This window comes from Brienomyrus brachyistius, chromosome 7 (assembly GCF_023856365.1).
Source record: "Brienomyrus brachyistius isolate T26 chromosome 7, BBRACH_0.4, whole genome shotgun sequence".
NCBI classification, from domain to species: Eukaryota; Metazoa; Chordata; class Actinopteri; order Osteoglossiformes; family Mormyridae; genus Brienomyrus; species Brienomyrus brachyistius.
The window spans coordinates 16,824,772-16,839,482 of record NC_064539.1 but is presented as its reverse complement, the minus strand read 5'-3'; the positions used below and the strand labels follow the sequence as shown (position 1 = coordinate 16,839,482).

Here is a 14,711-nt window from a genome sequence, read left to right as displayed (position 1 = left end):
GAGCAAAGAAGACTATAAATTAAACCATGATGTAAACGTCTGAAAACCTGAGCATGTAAAAAGTGCGGCGAGATGCATCTTCAGCCTTCAACTGAGCGAGTTCCCCTAACCTCCATGTGTTGCCCGTAGTGATGACTCTGGGACAAGATGACAAAGAGGTACAGGTGGATTTACAGGACCTGGGTTACGAAACGAGCGGAAAGAGTGAAAACGAAATGGATAGGGAAGAGAACAGTAGCTCAGGTAGACAGCATGCTTGCTGCATGTAAACTAATCCACAGTTTTGGTCCTTGGCATGACATTGTCCACCAGGCTTTTGCTGCCAATTAACTCCACAGTGCAGTTCTCGACATGAGACTGTTGAGATACGGTTCTTGTATAACTTAACTGCACCTGTTGAATTGTGGTGTTCATTTATGTGAACCTTCATCTGTATTCCTGCATGCTTGAGCCCTGGTCTTTGGCATGGCCCTGCTTCTGATCCCCTTTACATTGTAATTCTCTTTGCAAAAAGGTCTAGAATTTTCTCTGTACTACTGAAATTGTATTACCAATGTGTTCTTATTCAGGTACTGTAGACAATGATCAGGACGTGCATCATGCCAGAGGTACAAACATCCCTTCGCTGCTTGGGCAGATCCATGGTAATTTCTCCTCCACGGAGAACCTCAACACAAGCTCTAGTACATCATACCCAAGCTCACCTACTCTCAGTTCCCCAAAGTTCAGCTTGAAGAACTTGCAGATGTTTGAAGACTACGGAATCACAGACAACCCGGAGCACCTGAAGCAGCAAGTTCTGGAGCTGAAAGGGCAACTGGAAACCCACCAGAGAGTCAGTCAGCATCTGCAGAGTCTTCTGCATCGAACCTCCCAGTCAAGCGATCTCCTGGCCTTCGTTTGCGATTCGCCCTACACAGCCTTGGAAAAATACAGCCTAGAGCTGACCAAGGAGAAGAGACACAGTATTGGTTATGAAGAGGACCTCTCTTCTGAGGGCACGATACTGAGCCAGGATGAAGATGAGAAGCAGATGATGAAGGAGCATATCACCAACCTTAGCACTGAGCTGGAGAAAGAAAGGAACTGCAACAAGAATTTGGCAGAACAGCTGCAACAAATTCAATTTCGAAGTAGATCAGCTTCACCAGCACGGTAAATTCCGATCATTTGCTAATTCCTACAGTTTCAGTTGTTTATGACAAACAGTCAAAATGTATTATGCAGGTTCTCTGAATAGTCTTACCCTCCAAAACATCTAGGCACAAGTTCTTTGCACAAGTCATTACATGCATGGTTGAAGCAGTTGTCATAATCGGTCAAGGATATTCTCTATATATCTCTATTATAGTTTTTTATAGGGTCACAGTCATGGCCTTTATGGTCGAGGCTGGTCAAAGGCTGCAGCAGATGTTGGGAGAACTACTGTGTCCTCAATCATTCAAATGTCTCATAGGGACAGCAGGCAGGGAGTCCAACAATGTGCCCTGTACTGTGTGCTTACTGCAATGCTTCATATTACAGCATTCCACTTACATTTTGTAGTATACAGTAATTGCGCTTTATATGACATACTGAGCGTATACTGTAGTACACACACGTATGCATGCTTACAGTGTGTACATGTGTATACCAATGTGTGTTACAGGACGCATAACTTCCTATTGTTGAAATTGATATATGTCATACAGGAAAAGTACAACTGCTCAGTTTCAGTCATTATCATTAAACTGTAGCCTTAGTTTACGCTGGAACATTCAGAGAGCACTCTTACATTGACGGCTAAGCATTTGGACCATCTTGATGAACAATGGCACAAGGATTTGTCGTTCTGGAGGCTCTGACAAGTTCATTGACATAAATATTTACTTTTGAGGGATCTGCTGAGAAAATCGTGTTTTTTTTTTGTTTTTTTTTTTATGTAATTGTTACCTGAGTTTGAAGGCTGGTTGTTTTGTTTGTGAATTTTTGGTATAGATGTGATTGGTTTTCCTGTAGATCCGGGATCCCCCAACTTATTCAGCTCACCACCTTACTGCCACGTTTAGTAGGTGTGTTTCAGCAGGGGATCTGCAAACCGATGCCTGGAATTGGGGCAGGAGTTTTTGTCCTTTGGGGGTCCTTCGGCGTGCCGGCCTGTCTGGCCCACATGGGCTCATAGGCGCTGCGCCGTCACCTCTGCCGTCTTCCGCAGGATGGACTCACTGGTGCAGTCTCAGGCCAGGGAGCTGTCCCAGCTCCGGCAGCAAATCAAGGAGAGCCGGGAACTTGGCGCACTGCAGCGCCTGCAGCTGGAGGAGCTCGGCAAGGCCTTCGAGGAGTTGCTCCAAGCCGGCGACGTAGACCACTACACGGGAGACGTCGTACGCGAGCAGCTGGACAAGAGCCTGACCATGCTGGAGAGGCTAGAGGAACAGCTAGAGAACGGTGCGCTCTTCCCAGGCGGTCAGCTTTACCGTCCCTAAGCGTTTCCTGGTAACATTCTATTTGGCAGATTATTAAACACAGTCAGACAGCAACAGCTCTTTCCTTCTGATGGCCTCCAGAAATTAACACCTGTGGGTCACATGCAAGCAGAGCTGTTACCAGAGGAGTTTCCCATGGTGTTTAGCACCAAATCCATTACACCATCTATGTAATTACCCTTCCAGCTCTGGGAGAAGGGAAATGAGCCGGAACTGATTGACTATGAAAGCCCCGTCTTTCTCAATCTTCTGTAATGTCTTGTAGGAGACAAACATTTGGATAACGAAGATAGAGCCGTTCTTGACCTGGCGCAGAGGTGGGACTTTGACTTTTTGATGTTCCCTGTCCTGTACAATCATTCCTGACTCCAACTCTGTCTCTCACTGCACCCTTTTATGTCGAAGCACAAAACTCTCTCTCTCTCTCTCTCTCTCTCTCTCTCTCTCTCTCTCTCTCTCCCCCTCTCTCTCCCTCTCTCCCTCCCCCACCCACTTTCATCTTGGCAGCACTGTACCACTTCCTCCACTGGAGATTTTTTATTAATGCTTAATGTTGTTTAAGAGCAGAACAACTAAGTGGGTTTTAGTGTGGTAATTGATTTCCAATGTTAAGAGTAACATTTAGCAGATGTTAGAGGGCTGTTAACATGCAACATGGACATCAGGCAGTGCAGGTACAGGTGGGGGCTTTTGTGCTTTGGGGAATAAAAAAAGCCTGTAGTTACATTTTGTAACAGTTATGTATTTAATCAATAGCTAGAGACAAGGTTGAGGGGAGGTCATTTAAATATAGTGGTTCAATGAGTTTAACTTTTGAAAGTGGTTAAAATTTTTTGTATTTACTCGTTAAACTAAATTAATTGATGACACTGTCCATATGGGTAACGCTTTATGAGTGTTACCCATAATAATATACTATTATACTCTTAATTAATTATGAATTAGCTCTTAATTAATGTATTAATTAACCACAAACTATATTTGTTCATGATTTGTACTTGAGTAGTAACTGAGCTGCTACTACTAAGTTACTAAGTAACCGTACTGTAACATGCTACTGTGCCTGGCACCAGCTGTCACTTTGTCACCTAGCATGCAGTGCTGGGCGACCCAGTGATCTCCAGGGTGCAGAATGTCTGAAGCAGAACTTTGTCAGACACAGACTGGGTAACACTTTACAGTACAGCTCCTTAATAATTTACTAGTACCATGGCTACTAATCAAGTTCAAATCATGAACAAAAGTATTTTGTTGTTATTTAATACATTAAGTAAGAGTCCTTGATTAAGAGTATCTTCTTGTGCCCCCTCAAATATTGTGTTACCCCCACATGAAATGTAGGGCAGCAGGTTTTTTCCATTCAGGGTTTTCTCTGCCTGTGCTTTTTGTCCCTTCTTGGACATTGTATTTGTCTTTAGAACTGGAATTTCTATTCCTGTGGCACCTTTCACAGGGTTCTCTGAACTTGCAGAGAGCCCCCATGTCTCTCGCGTGACGCCTCCGATAGCCCCCTGCGATCACAGTTAGGCAGTGAAAGGGAGCAGCTGCAGCAGCAGATGAGATATCTTGTGCAGCAGAACCAGAACTTAGCAGAAGTGACTAAGGAACAGCTGGATCTGTGAGTCTTGCGTCGTGGGATCGGCGCTGCAGTGAGAGCAGGCCTGTGCTGCCTGCTTTTGTTTAGTCTGTCTTTGCAGTTTGCCAGATGCTCATTTTTTAGTTTACTGGTGTCTAGTGACTGTAGGAAAAATGCAGTAGCATGCAGCAAAGCTATTACTTATCTGTTTGGTGCTCAGAGTGCTAATGTTGTTATTGGCACATTATTTTCTCTGTAAATCTTGGAGAACGAACTGTCTAGGCTTGTCAGTAAAAATCTCCATCCAAAGCGGCTTTCTAGAATAATGTTCTGCTTCCCTAATGACCATAATGAATGAAAAGGAGAGTCATTTTAACTCTTGATGGAAACATTAAACCAGTTATAAGAAAGCCATGAAGTTCCTGATTCAGTAAGATGATTTGTCAGAGCAGTTGTATACAACAGCAAGGAAGGACTGGCATGCAGAGAAGGAAGGGAAGTCAGACATGGAGTTGGGATTTAGAGTATTTCTGTTTCCTACATTACAGGGCCGATACAGACTATAGGAAGAATGTCATGGTTAGTGTGTCGATATAGTGACTCGTACGCAGAGTGACCCAGCCTGCCCTGCTCCTTCCTTCACTGATGAAAGTCCAGCCTGGACTGAAACATCTGCACTTTGGCTAATTATGCACTTTGCTCTTCCATGGTCTGTATCAGCCCTGTAATGTAGGAAATGGCAGCGCAGGTGTTAATAATTTAACATCGCTCTAACCAGGGGCGATTCTAGGATCTGACCCTTGGGGGGCTCAATCCTCAAGACGAGGATTTAGAATAATAATTTCACAGTAATGAGACCAATTAAAAGGGTGGCCAAAGCCCCCTAAGAGGACCTAGAGTGGCCTGTGTCTCTGACATCGCCCTGGTTTTTTCATGGCACTGCCCCATCCTGCCAGTCCTGTGCAGATCCCTCCTCTGACGCCCTGACTCTGTGCTGCAGGCTGTCCCGGGAGCTACATGAGAAAAAGCATCTGATCCAAGACCTGCAGAGGCAGCTGCGAGGCCGTTCCCCCAGCAGTCACCACGGCTCCGCGCCCGAGCTGTCCAACAGGGGCCCTCCCAGCGACAGGCCGCCGCCGGACCGTGCCGAGTCCTCCTATGGCCATGGGCCTCTCGACAGTGCCAGCTCCATCACGCCTCAGACACACAGCGTCAGCCGCTTACGTCCAGGTACATTTCCCAAGGCTGGCCGCATGTCACTGTATATCAGCGAAACTGAAATGTAAAATCACCTAAACAGCCAGGGAGTCATTTAGCCCTCTGGGGTCTAGGGGTAGGGAACACAGTTTCACTGACTGTGGCTCTACGACTCCAGAGGGTTAAGATGAGAGACAAAGAACACATAAGATGATTTATTTGGATGCAAATAATAAATGTTTTGTCTTTGATCTCATTGCCTTGACCTTGCACCCTCTATAGGTCGGGGTAATTAAGATGACAGTGGTACTCCACTAATGCCCTTTCTTCTCAAAATCAAGTGATATGTAGCACTAAAAAGTATGACAGTGATAGGGCAGGTATACCGTTACCCAAACACTTGCATGAATTTTTAATCACGTGTATCCAGTTTAATGGTGTTCCCAACGCAGAGAGAGTGACTCTCTGTGTGGGAAGGTGTATCGCAGGCGTGTGAGAGCTTCTTGTCCAGACGGTTAAATATCTAGCTCAAAGGCCCGGTACCGAGCTTTACCAGGAAATGGACAGACACGAGGCAAAAGCCATACAGAAAAGTCGTTTGCGTGGACGGTGGAAAAAGGCGTGGAAGGATAGTGGTACAGGTACCATGTTCAGGTCGTCCTGTTATAACCGGCTGTTAAGTGGTTCCTTGGGGAACTTTATCACTTTGTCATGTATCAAACTTTTTTTGTCTTTGATTCCGTGTCATGGCAACTGTCTAGGTTTTTATTAATGGCTTAGGATGTCCTGTTAATTAGGGTTATTTTGCAGAGATACATGGGCAGTGATAGAGAAATACAGGTGTTTATTTTAGGAATTAGTTTTTTCCATTATTGTTTACCAGAAATGTCTGATTCAAAACTCAGTGTAGCCTTTTCGTGCATGTAACCCAAAACTAAGGTTAGGGAAAACTGCAAATTTTGACAATGTGTATGTCCAACATGTTATATTTTTTAGCTTGTTAAGCAGAAATAATGGACAAATCAGGAAAGATCAAAACATATTTATAAATCTACTATTGGTAATCAGCCATACTTATGAGACTATTTACCTGACCAGTATTTACAGCCAGTATTTACCTTTTAGATCAATAAGCTCCAGATTGTATGCTGGCTACCAGAAAAAAATGCATTATTAGCCGATTAAAAAAAAAAAAGTTCATGGTGGAATTTCTGTTATATTTGCAGAGGAAGCGTGTGTTTGTGTAGACGGTCACTGTAACATGTTTATGCTACATGAGCAGAAGTCTGGATGGGGGGAATTATTGCCTCTGAGATGTTAGTGTTTTTGTGGTTTGTTACCAGTGTGAATGTTACCGTATATTCTGTAGTCAGGCACACTGTGGATTCGCCTGTCTGCAGGCTCCATCTCCGAGTTCTCTGGGGTGATTCTCAGTCTCTTCTGGGTCTTTGCTACAGGCCTCGCAGCCACAAGCACTGCATCTGTAACTGCTGTAGACTCTGCAGTGCGTCACCATGACAACGTTGCTTCTGCAGCATCCAGAAAGCATATCAGACCAGGTAAAAAAAAAAAGGAAAAATATGAAATTCTGCTTATTAGTGTTACTTTGGGCTTGACAGGCTTCCTCTGTGTGTATTATCAGTGCAAAATGCTGCTGCCTCAAATACATTTCAATTGCTCACCTTTTTTTTTATATTGGGATGCTGGAACTAGAAGCATCTCTCTGTGTCCTCCACTGCAGATCTGATACAGTTTCATTATTAAAATGTACCAGAAGATAGAATGTTCTGGAAGTGACACTGACTTGACGGCAGCTTGATGCTCAGCGCTGCCTCAGCACATTGGTTCCCGTCTCTCTGCAGCTGGAGCGGAGCTGGAGATCCATCTGCATGGGCTGCGCAGGGAGAACAGCCGGCTGCTGGAACAGCTCAGGAGCAGCGAGCAAGTGAACGAGACGCTGCGCAGTGAGCTGGACCTGCACTGCTCCATCCTGGCCCAGAAGGATGAGGTCCAGCCTGAGCCATCTCCCCTGAAGCGGACCCCTGATGCAGCAGAGCGAGCTACAGACCCAGATGCTTCCAGGGTTCAGGCTCTGGCCATGAGTCCAGGTGGGGCATGCTGTGGTGACCTCGTGTTTCAGCCAAGGCCCAGAGGGTCTCCACAGCCCGTTTTGAGACCTCTGCAGTACTGACCCCTGCACTTCCCCCCCCCCCCAGAGCTTCTGGCCGAGCACCTCCAGGAAGTCCGCACCCTGAGGTTACGCCTGGAGGAGACGATCCGTACCAATGAGCGGCTCCGGGAGCAGCTGGAGCGCCGGCTGGCCGAGGCCGAGAGAGACCCAGGTACAGGCCGGGTCCGTCCCCCTCCCCGGGCCGGGCGCAGGCCGAGTCCCTGCCTGGCCTCTGCTCCAACCAGCGTAACTCAATCTCCATTAATGTCCCTCTGCTGGCTTCTATTTGGATGTTCAGCAGCGACAAATATCTTCATCCACGGTGCGGAGGAGCAGAGCCAGCTGGCGAGCGAGATCCGATTCCTGCGGAGCCAGAACCAGGCCCTGAAGGAGCAGCTGAGCGTAGCCTCCAGAGGTCAGTCCCTTAGCAGATGGTAATGCATGATGTCATACACTTATCTGAGGTTTCATTCTCATCGGTCATAGTGCAAAGGACAATAAAATAGATAGAATATAAATACTGAGACTTGTAAGCGTGATGTATTAAGACAGAAACACAGTTAAGCTCAAACCCACCAATTAAATGGTTATCAGCAGACACCCTGTTTGGGGCTGAATGTGCGACTCATGTCCTGCGACAGACAAGCAGAGGGAGAGTGAGAAGCTGCGCGAGTCTCTGGCCAGGAGGACGGCCAGGCTGGAGGCGCTGAGGAGCGAGCTGGAAGAGCAGAAACGGGAGAGGGTCCGCACACAGAGCCGGCTGACCGGCACCGCAGAGGAGAACCGGCGGCTGCAGGAGTCCGTGCAGCACGACCGCGACGAGATCCACAGGCGAGTGTCCGCAACGTGCTGGGCGTGCGAGCCAGCGCCCCCCCCCACCGGTACCCCGTATGGTGACCCCCCCCCCCCCTCTGTCACCACAGGTTACAGGCAGAGATGAGCGTGCAGAGACAGCAGCTGACAGACAGCCAGCACCTGCTGAAGTCGCTGCGTATGGAGCTGCAGGTCAGCCAGCAGATGAGGGCTGCGGCTGACAGACAGCATGGTGCGTGTCACAAGCACAGGTTCTCTGGGGGTGGCGGCTGGCTCCGTGGGCCTGGACGGCAGAGTGATGTCACCAGCAGCTCCTGAGCACGGCCCTTAACCCCCAGTGTCCCCAGGACCCAGCTGGCCGCGTTTCCTCTATTCTACATCACCCTACATAAAAGCTTCTGCTACAAAAATAATGTCAATGCAGAGCTTTAAGCCACCTGTGAAGCTTAAATAGCTTAAATTACCTTGTGTAATGAAACTACACATAGAAACACATAGTTGTATAACTGGCTGCTATCATATGATGATACAGAAAATACTTACTTAGCAGACACTTGTATCCAAAGCAAATTTTTATTTTTGAATGCAGTGTCTCACTGTCCCTGGTTAAAGGACTAACTTGCGGGCCCAGCACTGACAGCACTCTGCTGACTGTGGGATTTGAACCAGTGACCTTCCAGTAACAGGAATTGCATCACAACCCCCTCTCCCCACATTTTTTTATTATGATACTTTGATTTTATTAATCAGGAATCAGTTTGGAGATGGTTGCCATTGACTGGATCGTATTTTTCTGCCTGTCCGTGTTAGATGCCTCCCAGAAAGTGCCAGCTCCGGGTGCTGGGAGCCTGGACCTGAACGAGCTTCTCTCTGAGATCCGGCATCTCCGGCTCCAGCTGGAGAGGAGTATTCACACCAACAATGCCCTACGGCAGAAGCTGGAGGAGCAGCTGCTGAGAGGATCCACCCAGCAGGACGCCTCCCCCTCCACCATCAACATCAACTACCTTCTGTCTTCGGAGTCGAGGCACCCCCGCCCCAGCCGTGGAGGAGGTACGGGGCAGCCGTGATCAGACCTCGCTGTGCCAGGCCGGCGCTGCTCACTTGCTAAGCCACAGTCTATGTTTCAGATGAATCCTCAGCGCAAGTTGTCGGTGACTTGACCCTTCCGTCTGTCAGAGTTTCCTCAGACATCCTTTATGGTAGGTTACACAAAGCTTCATTTCCACTGGTAGAAGTAAAGGAGCCCAAAATAGCTCTTTGTAGACCAGTTTTTAACATCCACATAGCAATGTTTTACTGGTTAAGAAATATGGAAATTAGAGTGGAAAGTTTTAGTGTTGCTGTAAAAAACTTATGCTGACTTTTCTGGCTTTAGATACCAGTGGGGAGGTGAGGAGTTCAGGTCGTACATCTCAGAGCAGTGGAAGCTCTGCAGACAGCGCCTCCACAAAACCAGCCCGGCTCGTCCCCGGCCACCACCTTTGGGCCAACAAAAACGGCCGGCACGTCTTTGGCCTCATCGAGGACCACAATGCCCTGCGCAAGCAGATTTCTGAGGGAAGGAAGCTGATTGGCAGGATGGAACAGCACCTTCAGGAGTGTCTCCACGCTCTGTCCAAGCAGGACGCAAAATCTGCAGTAAGGGCACTTTTCCACCGCACCAACTTTTGCTTTTCCATTGACGATCCCAGAAACAATGGGCACAGGCTTGAACCAACCCTAGGCAGTCACCAACACACTGCAGGACACGAACACACACACACACACACAAGTACAAGGCCAATTTAGAAGCTGCTACTTCTGGACTGTGGGAAGACCCTGGCAGAAACCCACACAAACACAGGGAGAGCAGGCAAACTCCACACAGAAAGGACCTGCGCCCGGCCCTGGGATCCAGCCCAGGACCTTCTTACTCTGAGGCAGCACACAGTAAGCAGAACTAGCAGAAGTGTTGTTTGTGTTGGTATCTTTTTTGCCCTTGTAGCTGTTTGAGAAAATGTTTATGCTAAAATATGGGCTTATTCTACGTTGATTGATGGCGCCAGTGTACGCGATCGTGCTGGACTTGGGATCAGGGGTATCAACTTTGGTTACCTGGCTGGCATGAGATTTTAAATTTGCTAAATTGTAAAAGTTTGTAGCAGTTTTATTACCTTAAAAGTCTGTAGGGTTTGCAAACTACCCCACATGGTTAATTTTTGGTTTATAATGGAATAAGAGAAGAATTGGAATGCGTGAGAGTTGGCAACCCTGGCGACCAGTGCTGTTATCGTAAACTAAAACAAACGAAAAAACAGGCACTATATAACATAGAAATGAAATAAGAATGAAAACTATATTTAGCAAAAAAACGTATCAGACTGCAAAAAGTTCCACTACTTGCCAACATCTTTTACCGTGTTTCACCACAGTATCTTCTCTTTTAGAAGATGTTGTGGCTGTTGAGCTGTTCCTTTCTTCTGCGTGACTTCAGTATGCTACTTTCGTTTCCATGGTATTCCAAAACAGTCGCATGTGGCGTGCTCAGCAAAACAAATTAAGCATAAGGATATGCCGAATTTATACAGCTTTCTCAAAGTACCAAAAGCATGGCAACAGGTGCTGTGGAAAAATGCCCAAGTCTCCTGTGAAGGTGCGACGGATGTGAAGAGGAGCCAAGGTGGCCGACTAACTCAGCGCTAACTTCTCTCTTACCTATTTCTCAGGTTCTAGATCAGCAGCTGCTCAAAGGCTTTTCCTCTAACATCAACACGATGCAGCAGGTCCTGGAGGAAGCTGCTCGCCTGCTTAAGCTGCTGTGGAGAGTTTCCATTCCAGCCTGCTCGTGCGCTGAGGGCCGTCAGGGCAATCAGGTGCCTCCCCAGACTCCAAACTCCGCTGGGCTTTTCTGGCCTGATCCTCAATCAAGCCACGCAGACGCTTTTCATTGTTTAATTGTGGTATTTCCCATTTCAATATGTAGGACGAGACCTTAAAGTGTGAAATCGCACGACTTAAGGCCAAATTAAGCGAACAAGAGAGGTTACTGCTGGGGGCAGTGAAGAGGCTTCGTACCACTAACCAGCTGAAGGAAGGAATGGAGAAGGTCATCATTGAGCAGCGTAAGTGAACATACGTGATTTATGTGCTTGGTTCCTTCTAATATAAGCTCAAAAAAAGTAATTTCAATAAGAAATTTGCATTTCATTGTGGCTTTCAATGCTTTCCTCAGTGTCATTAACCCATGATGTACTGAAGAAAGCGAGAGGTAACTTAGAGGTGAGTGCTTGACATTTGCATTGATTTCAATAACCATGATATAAAATTTTGGTTAATTATAGTTTGAGTCAATATTAATGATGACTTTTTTTTTTAAACTAATGTTTTAACGTACAGCTTCAATATCCCTATTATAAGTTTTATAAAGATTTTACTAGGAGTTTTGTTGTGAGTTTTATTTTGTCTCTCTTGACATGGTATCTGTTTTTGTATGAGCGATTACAGATAAATTATTGCACACTTTTTGGCCTTAAAGGCTTAAAGGACCATCTAAACGTCAGTGTGTTAAACCGGAGGTGCCCTCCATGTTAATCCTTCCATGCATGGGTTTGTAATTTGAGCATTGAGGTTGTTTCCATTGTGGAGTCTTCAGCTGCATTACTGTGCCATGCGCTTCATGCTGCATGTCACAGTAAATGCATACAGGGTAACCGCATCCTGTACCAAAGAATGCTCTACTTTGATTTTTGAACATACGTTCTATAATTGTGGTAGCTTGCATTCGTTTTTGATGTATGAAGGAAAAAAAAAAAGAAAAATCCAGGCACAAATGACTCATCTTTCCCGTTGCACCCAGGAGGTCCCAGCCAATGGGTAGAGGCCCCTCAGGTGCAGGGGGTGTGGCCCGGTCTGGCCATCTCTCATTCTGCAAGACACTCCAATTCAGCAGCTGTGCAACACAGTCACACCTCAAGTTCCTCTCCTTCCTGCTAAGCAAACAACTCCCCATTGTCTCCTGCTGTGAACTTGCAGTTTTTACTTTTGTGATAATGCTGAGCAAGTTTCAGAAGTTCCTTTGAAAATAAGCACCTTTACTTGTGACCTATTTTAATACGTTTGCTGTAAATCATTACAAAGCAATAATGTAAAAGGTTTTCTGTTTGTAAATACTGAATCTAGTTTTAAAAGTTTTCTGGGTTTTTTTATATATATAAAACATAGAAGTGATTTTTTTTCTTTTAGAGGCCAATTTGACACAAATCTATTTTCGCAGTACCAGTACATACCATGGCCCATACTTGGATACAATGGTTTTTAAGATAAATGTATGTAAAATACATTAAATGTTTAATTGTATTTAGATGTTTGTTTGCCATTCCTCGTGTCGAGTGCATATTACCATAAACAGTTAAAGAACCTTTCCATAGTTAATGGTTATGGACTCTAATACAGGCATTTTTGAAACATAAAACCTAAAACATTTTACCTGAAACAAATGTCAGAAAAGAACCACTTAATGTAATTCCCACTCATCTTTAAACTGTCTTCTAAAGAGGCATAAGTTCAGCACTGCAACCCGAGAACATGGTAATGGTCATGAAAGCCTGAGTACACTTGAAACCTACGTTTGTATACAATAGTACAGTAAACAAACTAGGGTAAGTTGTGCAATTTATCCTTACATTTAACATTTTCATTGGAGGGGGAATCAGGTGTTGCTGCAAGTTAAGATGGTCATTGTGATTCTGAAATATATGGCAAAGTGTGTTCTTACAAAAAAAGTTTATTTCAGTATAAACAACCTATATCCTGACAAATACCTCAAAAGTACAAATCTTGAATGCTTCCAAATATTGTATAGAGGTCTTCAATACAGTACAATTGTAATAGTATACGTGACAGTACATACACAAGACAGAACCCCAGCTCACACAAATCACTACACGGATACATTTACCAAAAGGGACATACTTGTGTGAAGTACTAAAATTTGTATATTTGTTTGTAACATGCTTACATACTTTATATAGATCAAATACCCATGGCAACACAGACATGGCTCTGAACAATCCAGCCATCAACAGAACTCTCAGGAAGATGCCTAGTCATCAGTGGACCAGAGTAAAACCTATAAAACTAGGTGTAAGTGCCTTTGGGACTGGCTGCGAGTGAAAGGGGGCTACAGGCACAGATCCCTTTGATATTGTAGTTATGAACAGAAGCAGACGGGGGCCATAAAGCTGGTAAGTCACTCTCACTGCACTTCCCCAAGCATGGCTTCATTAATTATCCAGAAGCCCACAGTGCAGACATGCTGGTAACTCGTAATCAAAGCCATTTAAAAATGTATGTATCCTTTGAACTAAAACACAGATTGAGACTAATCCAACACGCATAAAGGCCTGAGGGGGAAACATTCTCCAGATTCCCAAAAAATGTCCTCTGTTCCTTTGTATAAAACTTTCCTAGTATTTCTATGGCTGATCAGTAACGGTTGGTTAAGAACTGGATAACAGTAAGGAACAATACCCTTAGAAAGGTAGCTGATAGCCACTGATGCGACTACATTTGGTCTTAATATCATTATGCTTTTCAAGTTTGATGTCAGTTTGCAAAAAACCCAACAGAAACAAAGGTCTTACTGTGCTGCCTCGAGTACCAGGAGGGGGAAATTACAGCACTGGGGTCAGCAGAAGAACTAGTGATGCCTTATCCTGTAAAGTAAAAAAAATCAGAAGTCTGTCTGCTTACAAAACCCAGAAAACAAATGGCACAAAATTCCCCAAATGTCAAACCAGCATTCCAGACACTGCGACAGCACATTCAGTGTCATTTCTTCAACCTTCTCTTCACTGAATTCTGCTGATAGCTTGAAGTCACCGTTCTTTGTTTGTCTGGTGGTTACACGTTGCTGGTCACTGGTGGAGTCTCAAACTCCAGTCCTGGAGAGCTACTGTCCAGTAGGTTTTCTATGCTGCCTGGCTTCTGAGGAGCTCAGGTAAATACCAGGAGCAGGTGTGGCTCTCCGGGACCAGAGGTGGGGACCCCTGGCCTAGATTAAGTACCTGTCAGAGGTGAAAAGCTGCTCTGGATCCCATCAGGGGATTTAAAGTGATTTTTAAAGGAAATTGTGACCTTTAAACACAACACTGACTTCCAGCATCTGGAGATCAGAGTACAGCTAAATGCCACCCAGCAGGGGGTGACAGTGGCCTATCTCTGTACGTGTCGGACGAAGGCTTGCACCAGCTGGAGAAAGGGCTCTTGGCCCTCGGGTACTGCCTTGGCCGCCGCCGTGGGGGGCTTGTTCTGCGGAGAGGGGAGCAGCCCGCTGGCTGGAGAAGAAGGGGACCCCCGTCGGAAGTAGCGAGATAAGCTGGACAGCAGAGTGCTCTGGAGGAAGAGGGACATATGGATCATGTGAACACGCCTTATCCGTCTGACACCAAGCAGTAAACCATAAAGAAACCTGAGTGACAAAGAGAGAGGAACGGCACTGGGGAGCAGT

General features: G+C 45.7%; 2 protein-coding genes across 5 annotated transcripts in view; one reads left to right on the top strand and one right to left on the bottom strand.

Annotated features, from left to right (window-relative positions):
• Positions 1-12,559, top strand: part of cdk5rap2 (CDK5 regulatory subunit associated protein 2) — a 36,072-nt gene extending 23,513 nt beyond the window's left edge. For 2 of the 4 annotated variants that reach the window (XM_049018696.1, XM_049018695.1), the window contains exons 33-51: positions 130-243; positions 570-1,155; positions 2,195-2,427; positions 2,731-2,782; positions 3,937-4,083; positions 5,042-5,271; positions 6,696-6,797; positions 7,101-7,346; positions 7,455-7,580; positions 7,707-7,823; positions 8,050-8,239; positions 8,332-8,453; positions 9,032-9,274; positions 9,352-9,423; positions 9,600-9,862; positions 10,930-11,076; positions 11,187-11,325; positions 11,436-11,482; positions 12,060-12,559. In XM_049018696.1, coding sequence (XP_048874653.1) covers positions 130-243; positions 570-1,155; positions 2,195-2,427; positions 2,731-2,782; positions 3,937-4,083; positions 5,042-5,271; positions 6,696-6,797; positions 7,101-7,346; positions 7,455-7,580; positions 7,707-7,823; positions 8,050-8,239; positions 8,332-8,453; positions 9,032-9,274; positions 9,352-9,423; positions 9,600-9,862; positions 10,930-11,076; positions 11,187-11,325; positions 11,436-11,482; positions 12,060-12,080 — 3,197 coding nt within the window. In that variant the 3' untranslated portion in view covers positions 12,081-12,559. The remainder of the gene's footprint in view (positions 1-129; positions 244-569; positions 1,156-2,194; positions 2,428-2,730; positions 2,783-3,936; positions 4,084-5,041; positions 5,272-6,695; positions 6,798-7,100; positions 7,347-7,454; positions 7,581-7,706; positions 7,824-8,049; positions 8,240-8,331; positions 8,454-9,031; positions 9,275-9,351; positions 9,424-9,599; positions 9,863-10,929; positions 11,077-11,186; positions 11,326-11,435; positions 11,483-12,059) is intronic. The other 2 variants (XM_049018697.1, XM_049018698.1) reach the window with 2 other exon arrangements.
• A 411-nt stretch (positions 12,560-12,970) lies between these two features.
• nup188 (nucleoporin 188) overlaps positions 12,971-14,711 on the bottom strand; it is a 17,819-nt gene continuing 16,078 nt past the window's right edge. Inside the window, exon 44 of the mRNA XM_049018700.1 lies at positions 12,971-14,596. Within this exon, the coding sequence (XP_048874657.1) occupies positions 14,417-14,596 (180 nt within the window). The 3' untranslated portion in view covers positions 12,971-14,416. The remainder of the gene's footprint in view (positions 14,597-14,711) is intronic.